The sequence below is a fragment of the Lipophrys pholis genome (assembly GCF_963383615.2).
Source record: "Lipophrys pholis genome assembly, chromosome: 20".
Classification (NCBI taxonomy): domain Eukaryota; kingdom Metazoa; phylum Chordata; class Actinopteri; order Blenniiformes; family Blenniidae; genus Lipophrys; species Lipophrys pholis.
In genome coordinates this window covers 12,745,949-12,762,415 of record NC_137648.1, presented here as the reverse complement: position 1 = coordinate 12,762,415, position 16,467 = coordinate 12,745,949, and the positions used below count along the sequence as shown (strand labels likewise).

The following is a 16,467-nucleotide window of genomic DNA, read 5'->3' as shown; positions in this document are numbered from 1 at the left end:
GTCCCGAGGGAGCAGGCTGGAATAAAAGGCAGCTTCAGAATGAATTTCTGGTTTTTCAGTTGCTATTGGCAACATATGCCGTATAAGCACTTGTGCATTACTTTTCCAGCTTGCACAGTCGACCACCCACATAATTGCCATCATCTTATGAGACACGTCATAATATTATACTTTGAATAAAATGCTGCTTACTGTAATAATTTCACTTACGGTGATTGTTTATGGCTGTGCCTGGCTCATGGGTTTGATGAGGCCACAAAAAGTTTGAGTTAGTGACACAAACTTTCGTTTGAACAAAAGGTTCATTTTGATTTAACGTTCCAAACTTTGTAAACACGGCGAGAAAAGAGTGTTGACGTAAATACAAAGACATACGTTGAAAAAGTCCTAGAGTCAGATAACTAATTACAGAGTTTGTTGAAAGGAAAAACATCCACATTTCTTTATCCTTGTTTGTTTTTTTCTGACAAACACCATTTAACCTTTAGATTACTTTGCACTGAACCTTGATCCATCCGTATTGTCTTTCACTGCAACTATGTCAACAAGAGATTTCATGGTGATAAGACAATTTGGCTGCACAAACAATTGTTTCTTTAGATGGACTTGAGAACACTGTAAATTCTATTTAATTTAACAGTCTGTCCTTTTCTACTCTGAAGTCTCAAAACAAAGGAGCTCGAAGAAAAAGCCGTTTCAAAGGTTCGGATGGCAGCACCTCGTCTGACACCACAACCAACAGCCTTGTTCGCCAGGTAAGTGTCTCAGCTCAGGTTTTTATTCAATTTCTCTCTCAGCCATTGGCCTTGACTCTTTTCTACTGGCTGATTCATACTCCATAAAAAAAACAACCCAAAAAAACCTGTGTTATACAAACCTACTAAAATATCATGTTACCAGATCACAGATAAAAAACTTTGATATGTAACTGTTGTGTGTCCACCTGAGATTTTGGAAATACAATAAATGCAATCTTGCATAAGAGCTCGATCTGCGTCATCATCATCATCTATCAGGGATAAGAAGAGCCGTTGGTTTGAAAGCTCAGTATAAACACAGTGGGTACACCGTGTTGAGGGGTAGGCTCTCCTCGGACCTGCAGCCCCGGTGCTTTGAGTGCAACAGCAACACACTGGCCTGGTATAAAACAGACCCTGCAAGGTACACACACTCCTCGGGTCTGGTCTTTGTAGAGCAGACCTGAAAAGGGACACCGTGGGCTGGGTTAAGGATGCACACTGCTCGCCTAAATGTTTCTGCCTTTTTTGGAGGAGGCACGGATCGCCTCGTCTCTGGCAGCGGAGGAGTGACGGGAAGTTGAGGAGATCAGAGAAAGCGCACCTCCGAGACTGCTGCCTGCTTCTTCTCACGGCCACGGAGAACTCCTGAATGAGCTGCTGCGGCTTCGTACGAGTTGCTTAGTGAGAAATTGCCCAATTTTCCAGCCAGCCCTTGGGAGCTTGTGCCCATTCCCACACTCTTTTCTCCTCCAAATGAGGAGTTCCCCTAAATTCATTGTCATCACTCGGCTCAACTGGCAATGACCATCAGTCTGCAGTGCAACGCCACATCATGTCGCAAAGCCATCCAAGGCCATTCAAATGAGAGAAGAGGAGTAATGTGTTTCAGGCTCAGCGATGCGCGTGTCTGCCAAGAAGAAATATCCTCTTTTAGATATTTGCTTCGCTAAGGTCCCAGAAATAGCATATCTTCCAGTAATGTCTCCTCTGTTTGGATAACAATGTAAATACTGTTATTCAGTTGTGTCATCACAGCGGCGGGTTTCGTCTGACCTTGTTCCCTTAACTCGTGCTCAATCATACTGAATGTGATTGTTTTCACTTTTCACAGAAAAATGAGGGCGTGGTATCAGAACTGCTGAACTAATCGCAACCCGGAATACTCAGAAGCTCACTTCAGTGAGGTTATATCTCACAACCTATTCACCAATCTGTCATCCAGTTCTCTCTTCATAGTAAACAGGAAAAGTTGCCAGGCTAGAAAGTAGGATTTTAAAAGAATATTGTTTTGTTTTTGTTTTTTTCTCGCCAATGCTTCTATCTAACATGCTGCTTTTGTGCCTCATGGTCCTTATATACTTGTAGGCGTCTTGAGAAGTTTTGGTCAGGGTCAGCATGTGATCGATCCAACAGAGCTTCGAGCGTTAAGACAATTTTGCGGTAACTGCGTATAAACAGCTCCTGAAAGACAGAATTACTCATGCTCCTACGGATAGAGGGGTTAGAGGTCAGACGTAGAGTATGTTGCAAGAGAAAGAATGAGAGACGTTCCCTGTAGTCCTGTCCTGATTCCCGGAGGGGGTGGAGGAAGGCTATGGAGGAGGGAGGTAAGAATGAAAGTCCAGGCCAGACCAGTCTACCCAGCCGTGGGAGTGGCAAGGTCAACGTTTCACTGGAGCTCAGCGGTCCATTGAGAAAGAAAAGGGGCATCGCTCACGGATCTGTTTGCAAACTTCAGCATCGTCAGGTGGATAGTTTATTTTTATTTGTCCGTAGGTGGTTTCTTTCAGACAGCAGGAGGATCGACTTACTGATGGCACATCAGTGTCTGTGTGTTTTTGGCAACATTGAAGGGCTATGAATTCCCATAAAGACCAGGACAATATGGTGTGCATCCTTTTGGGAAACCAGGCAGTATCAGAACGGTACCAAACTGATGAGAGCTGACATTTCATTCTTTATTGAATAATATGTCTCAGCAGTGAATAGTATTTCTTTAAATTGTGCCCTTGATCTTTTTTCATGTATTTATATTGTGACAAGCTTGTGTAGATAAATACTGATTTAACCAATAAGCTAAGTGATAGCCACACATTCATTACGTGACATGAACATTTGCCATTTCACATGACATCCTGGTGTTCAGGCAACTTGAGTACGCGTCTGCAATCTGCATCTTATGTGCATATTGCTCTGCTTTGTTGAGGAAGCAGGATCCTGAGCTCAGTGCTCCATAATCACAAATAATGGACCTCGTTGTTGAGAGAACATTCATCTGCCGTCGATATGGCTTGTCAGGAAGAACCAAATTTGAGCATTTATCATTTTTATCTTCTTTGCCACTCCCTCATTTTAATGAATTACTGAACCTCCTCCACATGATGGCTGTGGATGCAGATAAAGCAAAATCAGCACCTCAGGCCCACTCACTGGAACCTGCATTTCAACACGTGTAACGCACATAGGCTACCGACTTAATACTGTACGTGTCCACTGGATCTGTGAAAAGACTTTAGGTTGTATAAACATTCATATTTAATGGCAGCTATAAAGAGAACCAGAGGATACGACTGTGTACAATCTGTACCTTTTCGGTATTTCACTGAGAAGTATAATACAGTATATAACTATCTTAAATAGTTGTGTCAACCACATGGCAATATACAATACTTTTTGTGACCATCGTCTGATTGTTTGCTTTTCTTTTTGAAATAGATGAAATGGCCTTAAATGTTGTATCATCTGGTTGTCTTCAAAACTACTCATAGGTGCCTGACACCAGCGATTGTCCACCCATAGACTGGCACTCTGCTTGGAGTGTCTGTTTTCGTCTGTTGCATCCTGGGAAATGATCCAGTCCCCAATGACCCTGAATAATAATAAACTTTCTTTATATAGCTCTCCTCTAAAAACAGTCCTAACAAAGTGCCTCACAGAGAGTGAGAAACAAAGCACAGAACAGACAACAGGATTAAACACAAGTGGATGAATGGTTTAAAAGAACATGTATAAAAGTGTTTCCTGAGTAGTGAAGTTGAAAAAAGACCATGAGTCCTGGAGCTTCATTTATTCTGTCAGGTTATATTAATGTGAAATTGCTAATGATAGATACCCAATCATTTTACTCTTCTCCTGTACAGAGATACTGTTAGTTGAGCTTAACATGAGGATGTCAAGCTCTTGGATGTAAATGTTGTGATTTAGGTGTTAGATGTCGCTATAAATCAAATGGCTCTTAGATGTTTATATCAGAAAGGAGCACCTTGTTCAGACACAAGGCAGTTTACTGTGCTTTACAAAGAAATAAAAGAAATATAAAAGATTATGAAATACAAAAATAAGGGGATCAAAAACAGCACAAACATCAGTACATGAAGTAAAAGCTTTATTAATCCAATTAGCCATATGTCTGCTCTATACAGCCTTTATTCAAAGTAGGTTTGAGGAGGCTGTAGCCTCCAAGGTGATATCATGAGACAGGTCTCCAGTCCATTGCTGAGTATATATATATTTTTTATATTTTAGGTTTAAAAAAAATTTAATAAAAAATGGAGTAACTATTCCCTATGGAAAACTCCTGTTCAAAGGGATTTAACTTGAGTGCATCTGCTGTATAGAAAACAATACAGAAATAAAGAAGTGTTTTGATGTACAGGCATGTCAGTTTAAACTGTGATTTACATAGCTCATGGAGTATTATGTCATAATTAACCTCCCGCTGCTTCCCACACATTATGTTTATGTAAATGGTTGTGTGTGTGTGTGTGTGTGTTGCCCGCCTCCTCTTGCCTCGTTCACCTCTATCTCTGTACAACTCTCATGATATTTATTCCCAATAGCAGTAACAGGCCTCGTTGCAGTCTGACCCTTGCTGTATGCTCCGTCTGTACATTCAGACTGGAGGGACGGATTTGGTGCTGAAAGGCTGCCCGAGAGCTTGCGGTGAGCACAGGAAGCTTTTTTGCAAGCTTTTTTTCCCCCCTTCACATCATTCTCCAGACTTTTTTCTACTTAATGGAGAAAAAAGAATGACACTAAACACTTGTTATGGCTACAGTGATTATCAAATCTGGCAGATGTGGGTATTTTTTTATATAATGCATATGTATTATGACCTACAGTTGCAGCCTCTATTTATTCTCGAAGGTAAAGCATTAACCCTGTGAACGTTTATGGCAACAAATGTCAAGGTTTTTTTTTTTAATGTAAACATTCACTGGCAAACCAATTGTGACGTATAGTATCAGACTCCAGTAATTATGCCATGTCTAAAATACTCTATGAAGTAATCAAGAAAAGCAGCTGTAATCCTCTGCTGCTGTTCAGACACCCGTCACTATGGCACCAGACTGCCATCTAGTGAAAATATATTTTAGTGGTTTTTTTTCTATTTTATTTTTTTTACCTTGGCGTGACATTACAATTACTTCAGATTGTTTTAACTATTTAGTTTCAAAGCATAATATCTAATAATCATGGTGAAGGATCAGGTTCTCAGTACGGGTCCCTCATACAATATGTATCACATAGATTTAGTGAATGGTAAGCAAATTACGAAAAAAGGTACAGACTGTGTTTAGCAAACCGGAAAGGTTTGGCTTCAATACTTGGCATGCTTTGCTTTTACATTTGACCTGAATCCAAGTTACTCTGCCTCCCTGCTTGCCCCACCCTGCTGTGTTGCAGCTAAGACTAAATTTATTTGCCAAGTTTATATTTGGAACTCACAAATTTATGGCAGCAGGTCTCACGTTGATATTGTTCTATTCAGATAACTTAGTATATCTGATATAGTCCATTTATTTGATCTAATATGAGATAAATCTGCCTCTAATATACATCCGTCTCATAGAACAGAAAAGCAAGAAGTTCCTGCATTTGATGTATAACGGGCAACTGCGTATCCTCTCCTTTTTTCTTGTTTTAATCATAAAATGGATTAATTTAATTAGCTCCTACTCTTGCCCTGAAAGATCACTGTTTCTGCCCGGGTGATTGATTGTGGCTCTCTTCCTGGTAGTGAAGCAGATGTAGAGCGAGTACGGAAACATTTTTACTGTTCTCTTACTTCAATGGTCATTGTGCATGTCCAGCTATCGTTGTCTGTTGTGTGTACAGGGTCTCAAAAAGAAGAACTGTAAGTAGCACCTTGAGTGAAATCCACGCCAGGTGCTATCTGCAAGGCACATCCAGGAAGCACATAATAAACCCGAATCAAACAGGCAGCATGTGATCGTGTAGACCTGTTCCACTGCTGTGTTTGTCACAACACACGCAGGCGGGTGATGATTACTACTGAACGGGGGGCGTCTGCTGACAGGTGAGCTGATAGATAGGACTCCTTTTTCACTGTAAGGTGCACAGTTCTGTCTTGATAATGACGCCTCTCTATCACAGTGACACATGTCAGCCGGTAAAATATTGGCAGTAAACTAACGAAGCTCTGATACTGATGAAAGATGGTGCCAGGTTTACATTGGGGCTGAGTGTTTGTCAGACCTCAGAAGATATATATATATATATATATATATATATATATATATATATATATATATATATATATATATATATATATATATATATATATATATACACACGTACTATCAGCTGATGAGCTTCAAAGCCTTACATCACCATTTGGCCCTTGTGCAAACCAGTGTTATTTATATTCACCAAAGCACACATTTCTTCATTTAAAATTTAGTTTTCATAAGTTTTAAGGGTTTCACTTTTCAATTAGGGACTATTTCTCCTTGCTGAAAGTCAAACTTATTAACTTGTACATGAATTAGGAGTTAAAGCTTGAATGTCACTTGAAAGTTAGGTTTTAAAAGATTCTGTATTTACTTGGAATATATACCTGGAGACTGATTACAGCATTGGATGTAAAAATTTAGGTAGATAGCCTTTCAGGTGCAAGACTGATGATATGTTCTTATCATAAGCCCTCGTCGCTGTGTAGAAACAATGAGTATCACATCTTTCTGAAGATGGTAAACTGAGTTTGTCTTCGTATTGACTCATTATCTGACAGCAGAAATCTTGTTTATATCCTGATGACAGTCGGTTGCATGTCAGTCAGAGCAACAGCACTGATAGTGACTGGTGATATCTTCAGCATCAAAACCAGCTCTGCACAATATTACGACGGCGTTCCTGGTTATAAAAAAAGCTGATTGTATATTTTGTGTTTTTGAACACAATGGAAATGCAATCCTAATGCACAATTAGTGAGCTTACTCCTTCAGAAATAAAAATATATGCAACCATAAATGCGCAATAGACATGAAAGTATTACCAGTTATACTATCGAACTGCATTTATTAATCAAACACTATACATTTTTGATTTAGTTTAGCTCCACGATTAGAATATTCTAACTTAAATCCTGCAGCTCAGAATGATTGAAAGCCACAATGTCTTCACTGGTTTTCATCTTCATGAACATAAATCCTAATTTCACGACAGGCTATTATCATCTGCTCTTATTCATTAACATTCAGTCCATAATAACTTTTTAATATCGCTGCACAATATGCAGATGTCCTGAATCTATATTAGATTTAGGAGGAGCACTGTCAGAGCATTAACATTCAGCCAGTAGCTCACACTGCGTACCCTGCTGCCCTTGCTGCCAGATGAGTTACTAAAAAGAAAAAAGAAAAAAAAACAGCTACAGTCATGCTGTTCATATGAATATTACCTCTTCATCCCTGCTATGACTGTTTTCGTTAGCTGCTGAGACATGAAGTGAAAAAAAGAAAAAAAACGTCATTTATGGCTGACGCAGCAGTTGCGACGCAGCAGTGAAGCTGCGTGTCACTCAGGACTCAATCACCTGAACACAGCAGGGAGGAACAGGGGTGGGGAGGAGGTGTGAGGACAAGTAATAAGCGCCGTAGCTCTGCGGTTACACTCCGCTCATTGTGTGAGTGACTTCCCTCTGCACCACAGGCGGAGTTGCACTGCCACACTGTTGTTGACACACACACATACACGCTGGTTCATGGAGCACGTAGCACAGTGCAACCTCTCCAGCAACCGGTAGCTTTCTCAGTGTCTTATTGTAAAATGAGATGAAAGGGAAAGAAGCTGAGGAAAGAGCAGAATACAGAAAGTCAATAAAGCAAGGGTGCATGTGTGTGTATCAATGTTTTAAAGCAAACTCAACCTTGACAGATAGGAAAAAGATGAGGTGTGTGTGTGTGTGGGGGGGGGGGGGGGGGGGGGGGTAGAGGCGTGTCCTCCATTAGAAAGCAGGAGACAGCGGTCAATAAAGGACGCTCTGAACTCCACCTCCTCCCCTTGTTGAGCAGTAACTTGTGTGTGTGTGTGCGCGCGTGTGTGTGTGTGTGTGTGTGTGTGTGTGTGTGTGTGTGTGTGTGTGTGTGTGTGTGTGTGTGTGTGTGTGTGTGTGTGTGTGTGTGTATGTGTGTGTGTATGTGTATGTGTGTGTGACAAGGACTGTGTGTAAATCTATTTGCGGCTGAACTATCCTGCCACCCTGCAACGGTGCGTCTCTGCCACAGCACAGCAGCGCTGCAGAGGATTTGGCAGCACAGAGGATCTGCTGGCGCGTGCACAGATTTTCGGGGTGGGGTAAACAGTTCAGCCCAGACGTTGCACTTCGCCGTTTAGCCGGTGGACACTTTACTGCAACAGTCTGGAGATGGGTGGAAGATGAGGAGGTGGAGGGCGGGGAGTATCGCAATCTGACTTTTTCTCAGATCTCAGAGTTTCTGAATCCTGAGGGGAGGAATTGGATGCACACGTGGGGAGGGGTGAACAGAAGTAGTGGGGCTGGTTTGGATACAACAGTCCTCTGCTCCCTCTGCTCACTCCTCCATTAAGGATATCTCCTGTTCTCGCCATCTTCCTCTGCGTCTTTTGGCGGTCCACAACCCGGTGAGCCAAGTCTGCAAGCATGGACCGAGGCTGAGTAGATGCTGCTGCCTGACAGGGGAGTCTGTGAGACGGCCTTCCGTTCCTCCCCTCCCTGGTCCCCTTCATGCCGTGCTGTGGGCTGGGCCATCGCCGGAGAGCAGCGCTTCCATATGTGAGTTTGTGGCTCTGATGCTGAGAGGCTACAGGACAGATGAAGCCAACAGTTGCTGAAGCCAACAGGCGTAGATTAATGTGTTTTGCTATAATTGCTTCACGATGGCTTGTGCCGTCAGAATTATTCAGAAATTATTTTTGCAGATGTTTCCATACGTGCACAACTTTCCTGAATATATCAGTGCTGCTTCAAAGCGCCAGTCTGAGCAGTCACTGGATGCCTGCCAGCTCTCTCCCCTCGATGTTGATCGCTGTTCCCTGCCTGTGTAGATCTCTATCCTGAAACGGTCCTGAAGGCTGCAGGACTTAGCTGAAATATCTCACCAGCACTGCCCTCAGTTTCCCGCAGATCTCTGTTCTCAGTGCTGCCAGACTTAATAAATCTTTCATTTCATATTTATTCCTGGGTTTGGACAGAGAGCTTAGGCTGTTGTGTTTTTTTTTTTTTAGTCCTGTGGGTTTACGCTGCATAAAACATTGCTATGACAGTTTCACTTTTTGGGCTTTGGATTTATTTATAGTGTAAAGTGTCATTAGATTAAGTTTATTGGTACTGTTCAGCTTAATGTAATGCAGCAAGAAGAAAATGTTGATCTGTTTCTCTATATTCAAGGTATGAACATGATGATACATGCATTTCCTTTTATCTCTTATTCTTTCTTCACCGTCATTTGGTTGCAGCTGGCATCAGTGGATTCATCTGTGTGGAGTATACTGTTCACATAGTCTCCATTACACTGTTCATCAATGGGGCTGGTTAAAGAATCAGTGTATTTTGGCTTCTTGTACACAAGTCTACAGTACTGCAGATAAAAATGATCCGCTCTTGTTGAGTTTTACCACTAGATGGCCATGTCACACTTTTACTCTCCTGCACATGTTACATTCACACATACTGTAAACACAAACACACAAGTAGCACACTGTCAATAATACCATCAGTAATCAAACAAATCATATACATGAAGCAGTGTGTCTTTTATTCATTAACAAAGCAAGTTATGAAGTCATCCTTAGAATTTAGGCGACTCATTGCAGGATGGAACAAAATGTTCTGAATACACTAACAGATTCAATCTGATAATAAAGCGTATAAAAGTCCTTCTAACAAAATAAGTGCATTTTGATTCAATGTGACAATGATGCTTGCACTTAACTTTTTAAAATGGAAATGTCCAGTCAACATGGGGAAAACTTGGATATAGTGCATTGACAGTTAAATAAAGGTGCCAGTAAATGTAAGTTGTCTGGTTTTGAGATTATTTGGCAGAAAATTAAAAACATTCTGTCCTTTTGCGAGATTTCAATTTTTTTCAGAAAAAACATCAACTTTTAATCACTCAGTTACTTTAACTTATGGAGGTTCAATGCTATTAGTGAAGTCAAAGATCTCCAAATGTTTAGGAAATAATCTGATACTGTGAGTGGCATGCAATGCATTACTTATGTCCAAGTTCAGCCAAAGGAGGGCTGCTTTTCTAAATCACATTCAGAGACACGTGGTCCCATTATGATCTAGTCTGTCGAGAAATGTGGGCCCAACTTCTGAAGTGGAACGAAACCTTCCTCGCTGATCTTGTAGAGTAGAAAAAGGGATGTGCATGTGGACCCAAGCAGGCTACTGTAGTTTGGTTATGCAATCTGATTTTATGTGACATGCACCACAGTAGGCTGGATCAATGTTTAGTGTACAACTGAGTAAGCTTTAATTTAACTGATGAGTGGATTAGTGCAGGACCAGCTGCTGAAACGCCACACTGGAGCATCTAAGCCCCATGTGTAAGGTGTGTGCATGAAAATAAACCATCCACTGTGGCGGCGTATCACTGACGACATGTGCTAATATTTAATGACTGAAATTAATGAAACGAGCAGAGTTAAAACCGGATGGACTTCTTGGCATAGGTGGCAGTTCGGGGGCCTGAACTTGCAAGGACCCCGGCTGCCGTGACACGCCGGTCTCCCTATGACACTCCTCTCACATGTTTCCAATATGGAGCAGTAAACCACCGTTTTACGCCTGAAATGGGGCAGAACACAATTCTGCTCTGGATGGAATGTGGAGCACGGAGACCCGGCCGGATGGGACTCCGTCTGACACACGGAGTAGCCTGTCCCAGACGCTCCTCACGGAAACTCAGCTAATTGAAGCCAGCAGGGTCTACTCCATTCCCCCCCCTTTTTTTGTTTTCTAGGCTCTCCTGCTTACCATGATGCAGCAGTAGTCAGCTCTGTCTGAGTCATTTGTTGAAATTTCCGCTCAAAAAACATTCTACTTTCATTTTTGTACAAATATTCATGAGTTTTGTCACAGTGCTTTTTTCTGAATGCAGGATTATATGGTGTATGGCTCAGATTTTTTTCAAAATTACCTAATAGAACGTGATAATATGCAAAGATTTGTGAGTTTGACATTGCAGGCTAATTAATTGATGACTTGTTCAAGATGTTGGTTTAGTTCACATTTCCGAAAGTACTCAGTTCTACATACAGATAAACAATTTCTGTTTCCATTTCATAAGGATGAACTCAACAAAGTGTCTTTTTCATTTTATTAACATTTTCAGTTCTTTCGAGTAATTCTTCTTGTTTTGGGAAGCTTGGCTAAAAGTCCATCCATCTTCGATCGCTCTTCATTCAGTTCAGGGTTGCGTTGCACTGCAGTCGTATCCCAGCCAACTATGGGCGAAGGCAGGGTACACTGTGGACAGATCGCCAGTCCCAGGATAGCCCTGGTTAAGAAATGCCTGGAAGTCTTTTGTTTGTTTCTTGCTGTTTTGTATTATTGCCAGGGCAATAGAAGTACCAGACATCATAGTTTGTTTGCGAGAACTGTGTTAAGAACTGTCTGTCATGCAGTTTATCTTTGGGAAATTATATTTTACCCAGAGTAAGAGTCACTTCTGGGGTGCCTGGCTGGTGACGTGCCCTTCTTAGCGGCCATCAACCCTAAATTGGGGTTATTATAATATTCAGTGTTTGTTTATGGACATACTAAAGTCAGCAACTACAATTGTGTTTCACAAACCCGGTGTGTCATGTTGATCTATTGAAATGACATGCAACTGAGAGTTGAAGGAAGACCTTTAGTTTACCTGAACACAGCACTGATCAAAAGAAAGCTAAAAGTCATGCATAGAGAGGCCTACTGAATATCTGCAGCACATTTCAAAGCGGGTCATCCAGCAAAAATATTAAACTAAAACCAGAAACTTGAATTTCAGAGTGGGACAAGAGGAAAAGTAATCGAACTCTATGAGTCATTGTTTTCTTCAACATTTTGTGCCAGTTAATTCACTAAATGTAGTAAATCAGTAAAACTTCGACCTGCTGGAGGCTGTGAAGTAACCACATAACGACCGAGAAAAGGCAAACTCTCTGGTTTTACACAGACGAGTGTCATTTTTCCCAGAAACTGTTGAGCTTGGTGAGTGGTGAGCTAACCTCCCATTGCAAAAGTGTGACTTGGAATTCCCAGTTTTCCAGGCACTGGGATGCACGCCCAGCAAAGAGTGTCGAGCCAGCGCAGAGGAGACTGCAGCAGGGTTTCCTTGGCTGAGAACATGCATTCTTTCACCTTTCCAGAAAATATGGAAATGTCCGGAAACTGAGCGGCTAATTGGCCACAGAGGCCCTCAGGAATGTCTCAGATTGAGGTGGATTTTTACTGCTTTTACATAATCCATCACATCGCCATTGGACTGGAAAGTGTGATATATATCTGTGGAGGCCCGTATAGTGTATAGCTCTGCCCCGGCATGGAAACACTGATGTCAGCGACACTATGCACTGACCCTGCTTTAGTTACAACTGACACTATGAGATTTAAAACTCTCTCTGCTCTACGCTGTGGAAACAGTGAAGTCATGGATGGAACTCAGTATCTCCAAAATATATGGTATACAACCGATGAGGGTAAACCCAGTGTAAAGCTGCAATAAGACTTACCTTCTTTTTGTCTTCTTGAAATCACGTTATCAGAGTATTGTGGAGTGTGTCAAGTAAGTTAAAACAAACACAACACCAATAGGCAGAGACATTTCCCTCCACTGATTTTGTCAATGTGTCCTGTGATGAATCCTGAAGTCAATACAATTCCTCTTTAGCAAAAGATGAATATTTATTCAGGCAAAAGATCCAATAGGTGGGAACGGATAAAGCTAAGGTAAACATGAACATTTTCTTTTTTTTTTCAATATTAAGGAAAAGTAGTAGAGATGTTGGAGCAACATTAATAGCATGGGTATAAAAATAACGCGTCGAAAACACACTTTGGTTATCTATTTTGACATATATTTGGCAATATAACTTCCATAACAATGGTGTGTGATAGAATAAATGAAAAAGCTTAAGCCGTTCCTTTAGTCAAGATATGCTGAATCACTGTGTTTGCACTGTGATCCAGTGCCTTGCCTTTGGTCTGCTCAGACGATTTTATTTGTGATGTTTTCATACTCGTACTTAGATTAAACCCGACCAGAGTGTGTTTGGGAGTGCACCAAGACCTGTTCTCTAAACAGTCTCAGTCCACTTGTTTGCTGTGCACCACATTTGGTGAGCAGTGCTCACACTTCCACAAATGGGCCGCATTACTTCAGCTCCAGACGCAAGGCTTCTTTTAATCGGATTAAACCTGAGCGTGAACACGCCAAGTACGCAACTTCTGACATCTGCTTGAGAACACCTGAATGCAGGCGTTCCCAAAAATGTACACTTAAAAGTCCTTCAGTATAAATTTGTCCTTAAAATGTCAGTAATTACATTTTTTCTGTGCGTTTGCTGTGTAAGACGTGATGAAGCCATCTCTCGCTCTCTCACTCTCTCTCTCTGTCTCTCTCTCTCTCTCTCTCTCTGCTGCTATCAGTGAAAACCAGATGCTTTGAGGACTGTAGTGCTATCATCATTTTTTGTGAGGCTTGCAATTTCTGGCAAAGTCAGTAATTCCATTTATTACTGTCGTAACGTTACACTACAACAAATTCCTTCGGAGAGGAATACGTCGCCGAGAGGCTCCACAGTTGGAAAGGCTGTGGGATTTATTTAGTTTCCATGAAACGCTAAATCTTCACATACTTTCACTTATACCTTCCTCATTGTTCACCGTGACTCCTATAGACCAATGGGCTCACAGTAACTTGATGACATTTCCGTCTTACTGGTGTAACGGCTGTGAGCTTTGCTTGCCTTTATTTAAATGGCACCTCAGACAGGCAGGACGCCCTGGACAAACTGAGCCTCACTTAAAACAGGAGCAGATGTTCTTTGTAGCCAATTAACAGGAGAGCGATGCAGACAACCTTGTGCACCAGAGGAGGGCTGCTGGCCCATATGGATGTGAGAGACAATTAATTAGAGCGACAGACGTTAAAAATGGATCAGGAGCTGCAGAAAGTCTTCCTCCATAACCGGTTTTTATGGCATGTGTTTATGTTTTTAATTACTATGTGGAATTTGCAGGTTTCCCATGAAATACAAACTAAACAGGGCAACTATGAATCAAAGAAGAGTGGGCGATAAAGATGGTTATGCAGAAAATTACAGTCAGGAGCTGCAATAATTGCTTGGCTTAACTGTTTAAGTGAAGTTTTTCTTTGTCATGCAAATAAATTGATATAAAATGGGCTTTTAAATGAACAAATGAACAAACTGAAAGCGTTCAGAAAACATTTTGGTTTCAAAATAATGGTAAAGACCAATTCAGACATTTCCTTATTAGCAGCTACTCTGAATATTAGACTTGGAAGTGATTGCAATAATAATATTTGCAGTTTACACAAGTTAACAACTACTGGTTAACACTTGGTTTGATTCAAGGCTTGGAAGGCTTTTTGTGTGGAGTTTATATATTCTCCCTATGTTTTGCAGATACTCTTCAATTGACAACTTTAATATTCTTATAGGTGTAAATTTGAGTGTGCATATACAAGATGGGTGAGGAAAGATTCATTAGTGAGAAAGTCAAGTTAGAAATGATTGATTCAGACGTTCTAAATACTTCAAAAAGCTGTTGAGCTAAGGCTTCGGCACAGATTTTACTTACTTTAGAGCACTGGTTGTTCTGCATGTGTAATGTTCACTCTGTTGACTTTCCTGCGCGATAATCCAGAGATTAACACACTGCTTTTGTGGCTCAATTTCACCTAAGTGCGGCCACTCAGATCAGCATTTATTGCCTGTGAACTCTTCACTGATTTTTTTTTTACGGGTAATCCAGATCAACTTGTACACAATGACTTTGAAGTGTGAAAGGGATGGTGGGAAGATGTTGATGTAAAAAGTATGATGTAGATTAGGCTCCGAGGGGGTGGGAGTCAAGGCATCATTTAATGATTAAATTGCTGGTTGAGAGGGTCCATTTAATCCTGGATCAAAGAGCGGTGACACAACTGGCTGGGAAATATCAGCCAGAAAATACTCGGCAACTCTCCCTTGCCTTCTCTGTCTGTCGTGGTATTCGTGCCTCAGCAAAAGAAAACGTCATGACAACAGGTGCCAGCTGGGTGGGAAGAGGAACCCCAGAGAGAAGGAATTGTAGAGGAAAGGAAAGCGACATAAATACGAGAGCGTGAGGTAACACGGACATGTTCAGAGAGCGATGAGAGGACGAGCCGCCTCCAGCACACAAAGACAAAGTCAATTACTTTCAAGTTTCATTCTGCTTCTCGATGATGATACTCACTGATATCTGGGGTTAGGGTTAGGTGTCGTTGAACCTGCCAACCAGCGGGAAGCCCCTGCATGTTTGTCCTAATACTCCTATAAGCTCACCCTCGGGAGCTGGCCACACAGATCTGCTCTGCCATTGGGTGCCCGCTGTGGCTCAGCAGGGCGGGGTTAAACCTGCTGCGATGTTTCATATTCATACTCTGCTTGAATACATAATCAGACCATCAGGTCACTGTGTGCTGTCAGGAGGAAGAGATTCATGACTTTGCTGGATATATTCTCGCCTGATCTTTTTGCCTTTTGCAGGAGTCCATACACCCCCCCCCTGAAAACTTTGTCATTCTTCATATGTTTCTCGTGCGATACCCTCTTAACAGATGCTGGATTCAGTCAAAGCCGGAGTTTTGAGCTCGCAAGTTTGCAGGGCAGACGATGATGACCTATGGCTTAGAGTGCCTCTGGCCGTCACCCAGGATCCTGCGCAGACCTCCTCAAGCAACAGGCTGCTGTGGGGCTGAAATCTGCTGAGCGGGGGCGGGGGGGGGGGGGGGGGGGTAGGGCTCCTCTCGCCTGGTTACCGGCCTGCTCTTGTTGCCATGATCAAACAAACCAAGAATAAAAATGTCTCATGGGTAAGTGGGGTGTGTTGATGTGGAAGGAGTTTCCTCTTCTTTTTCATGTGTAGTTTCATTCCAAACTGCTGAAACTTGAGGGAACATTTTCATTTCTATTGATGAGATTGATTTGACGGGTTATGTAGAGACTATTGCAGTGTATCTCCGTTGGTTTCTGAGGCTTTTGTAGCCATTGGCTATCCCAAACTGAGGCTCACAGATTTAGGTTTTATATAACCACAAGCTACTACATGCCCACTTCATGAAATCTGTCAGTCTACCAACTCTGTCTGTGCAACAAGACTCATGGCAGATGTTGATATCTTGAAATTGTATGCAATGGCAAGTCAGTGCAGAATCTGCCAGGAGAAAAACGTGCATGTTTGACT

General features: G+C 41.8%; 1 protein-coding gene across 1 annotated transcript in view; it reads left to right on the top strand.

Moving 5' to 3' along the window:
- The window catches only part of cacnb2a (calcium channel, voltage-dependent, beta 2a), a gene marked incomplete at both ends in the record, with an annotated part of 63,859 nt that overhangs the window by 1,448 nt on the left and 45,944 nt on the right, over window positions 1-16,467 (top strand). The window contains one exon of the mRNA XM_080489687.1: window positions 663-755. Coding sequence (XP_080345813.1) covers window positions 663-755 — 93 coding nt within the window. The remainder of the gene's footprint in view (window positions 1-662; window positions 756-16,467) is intronic.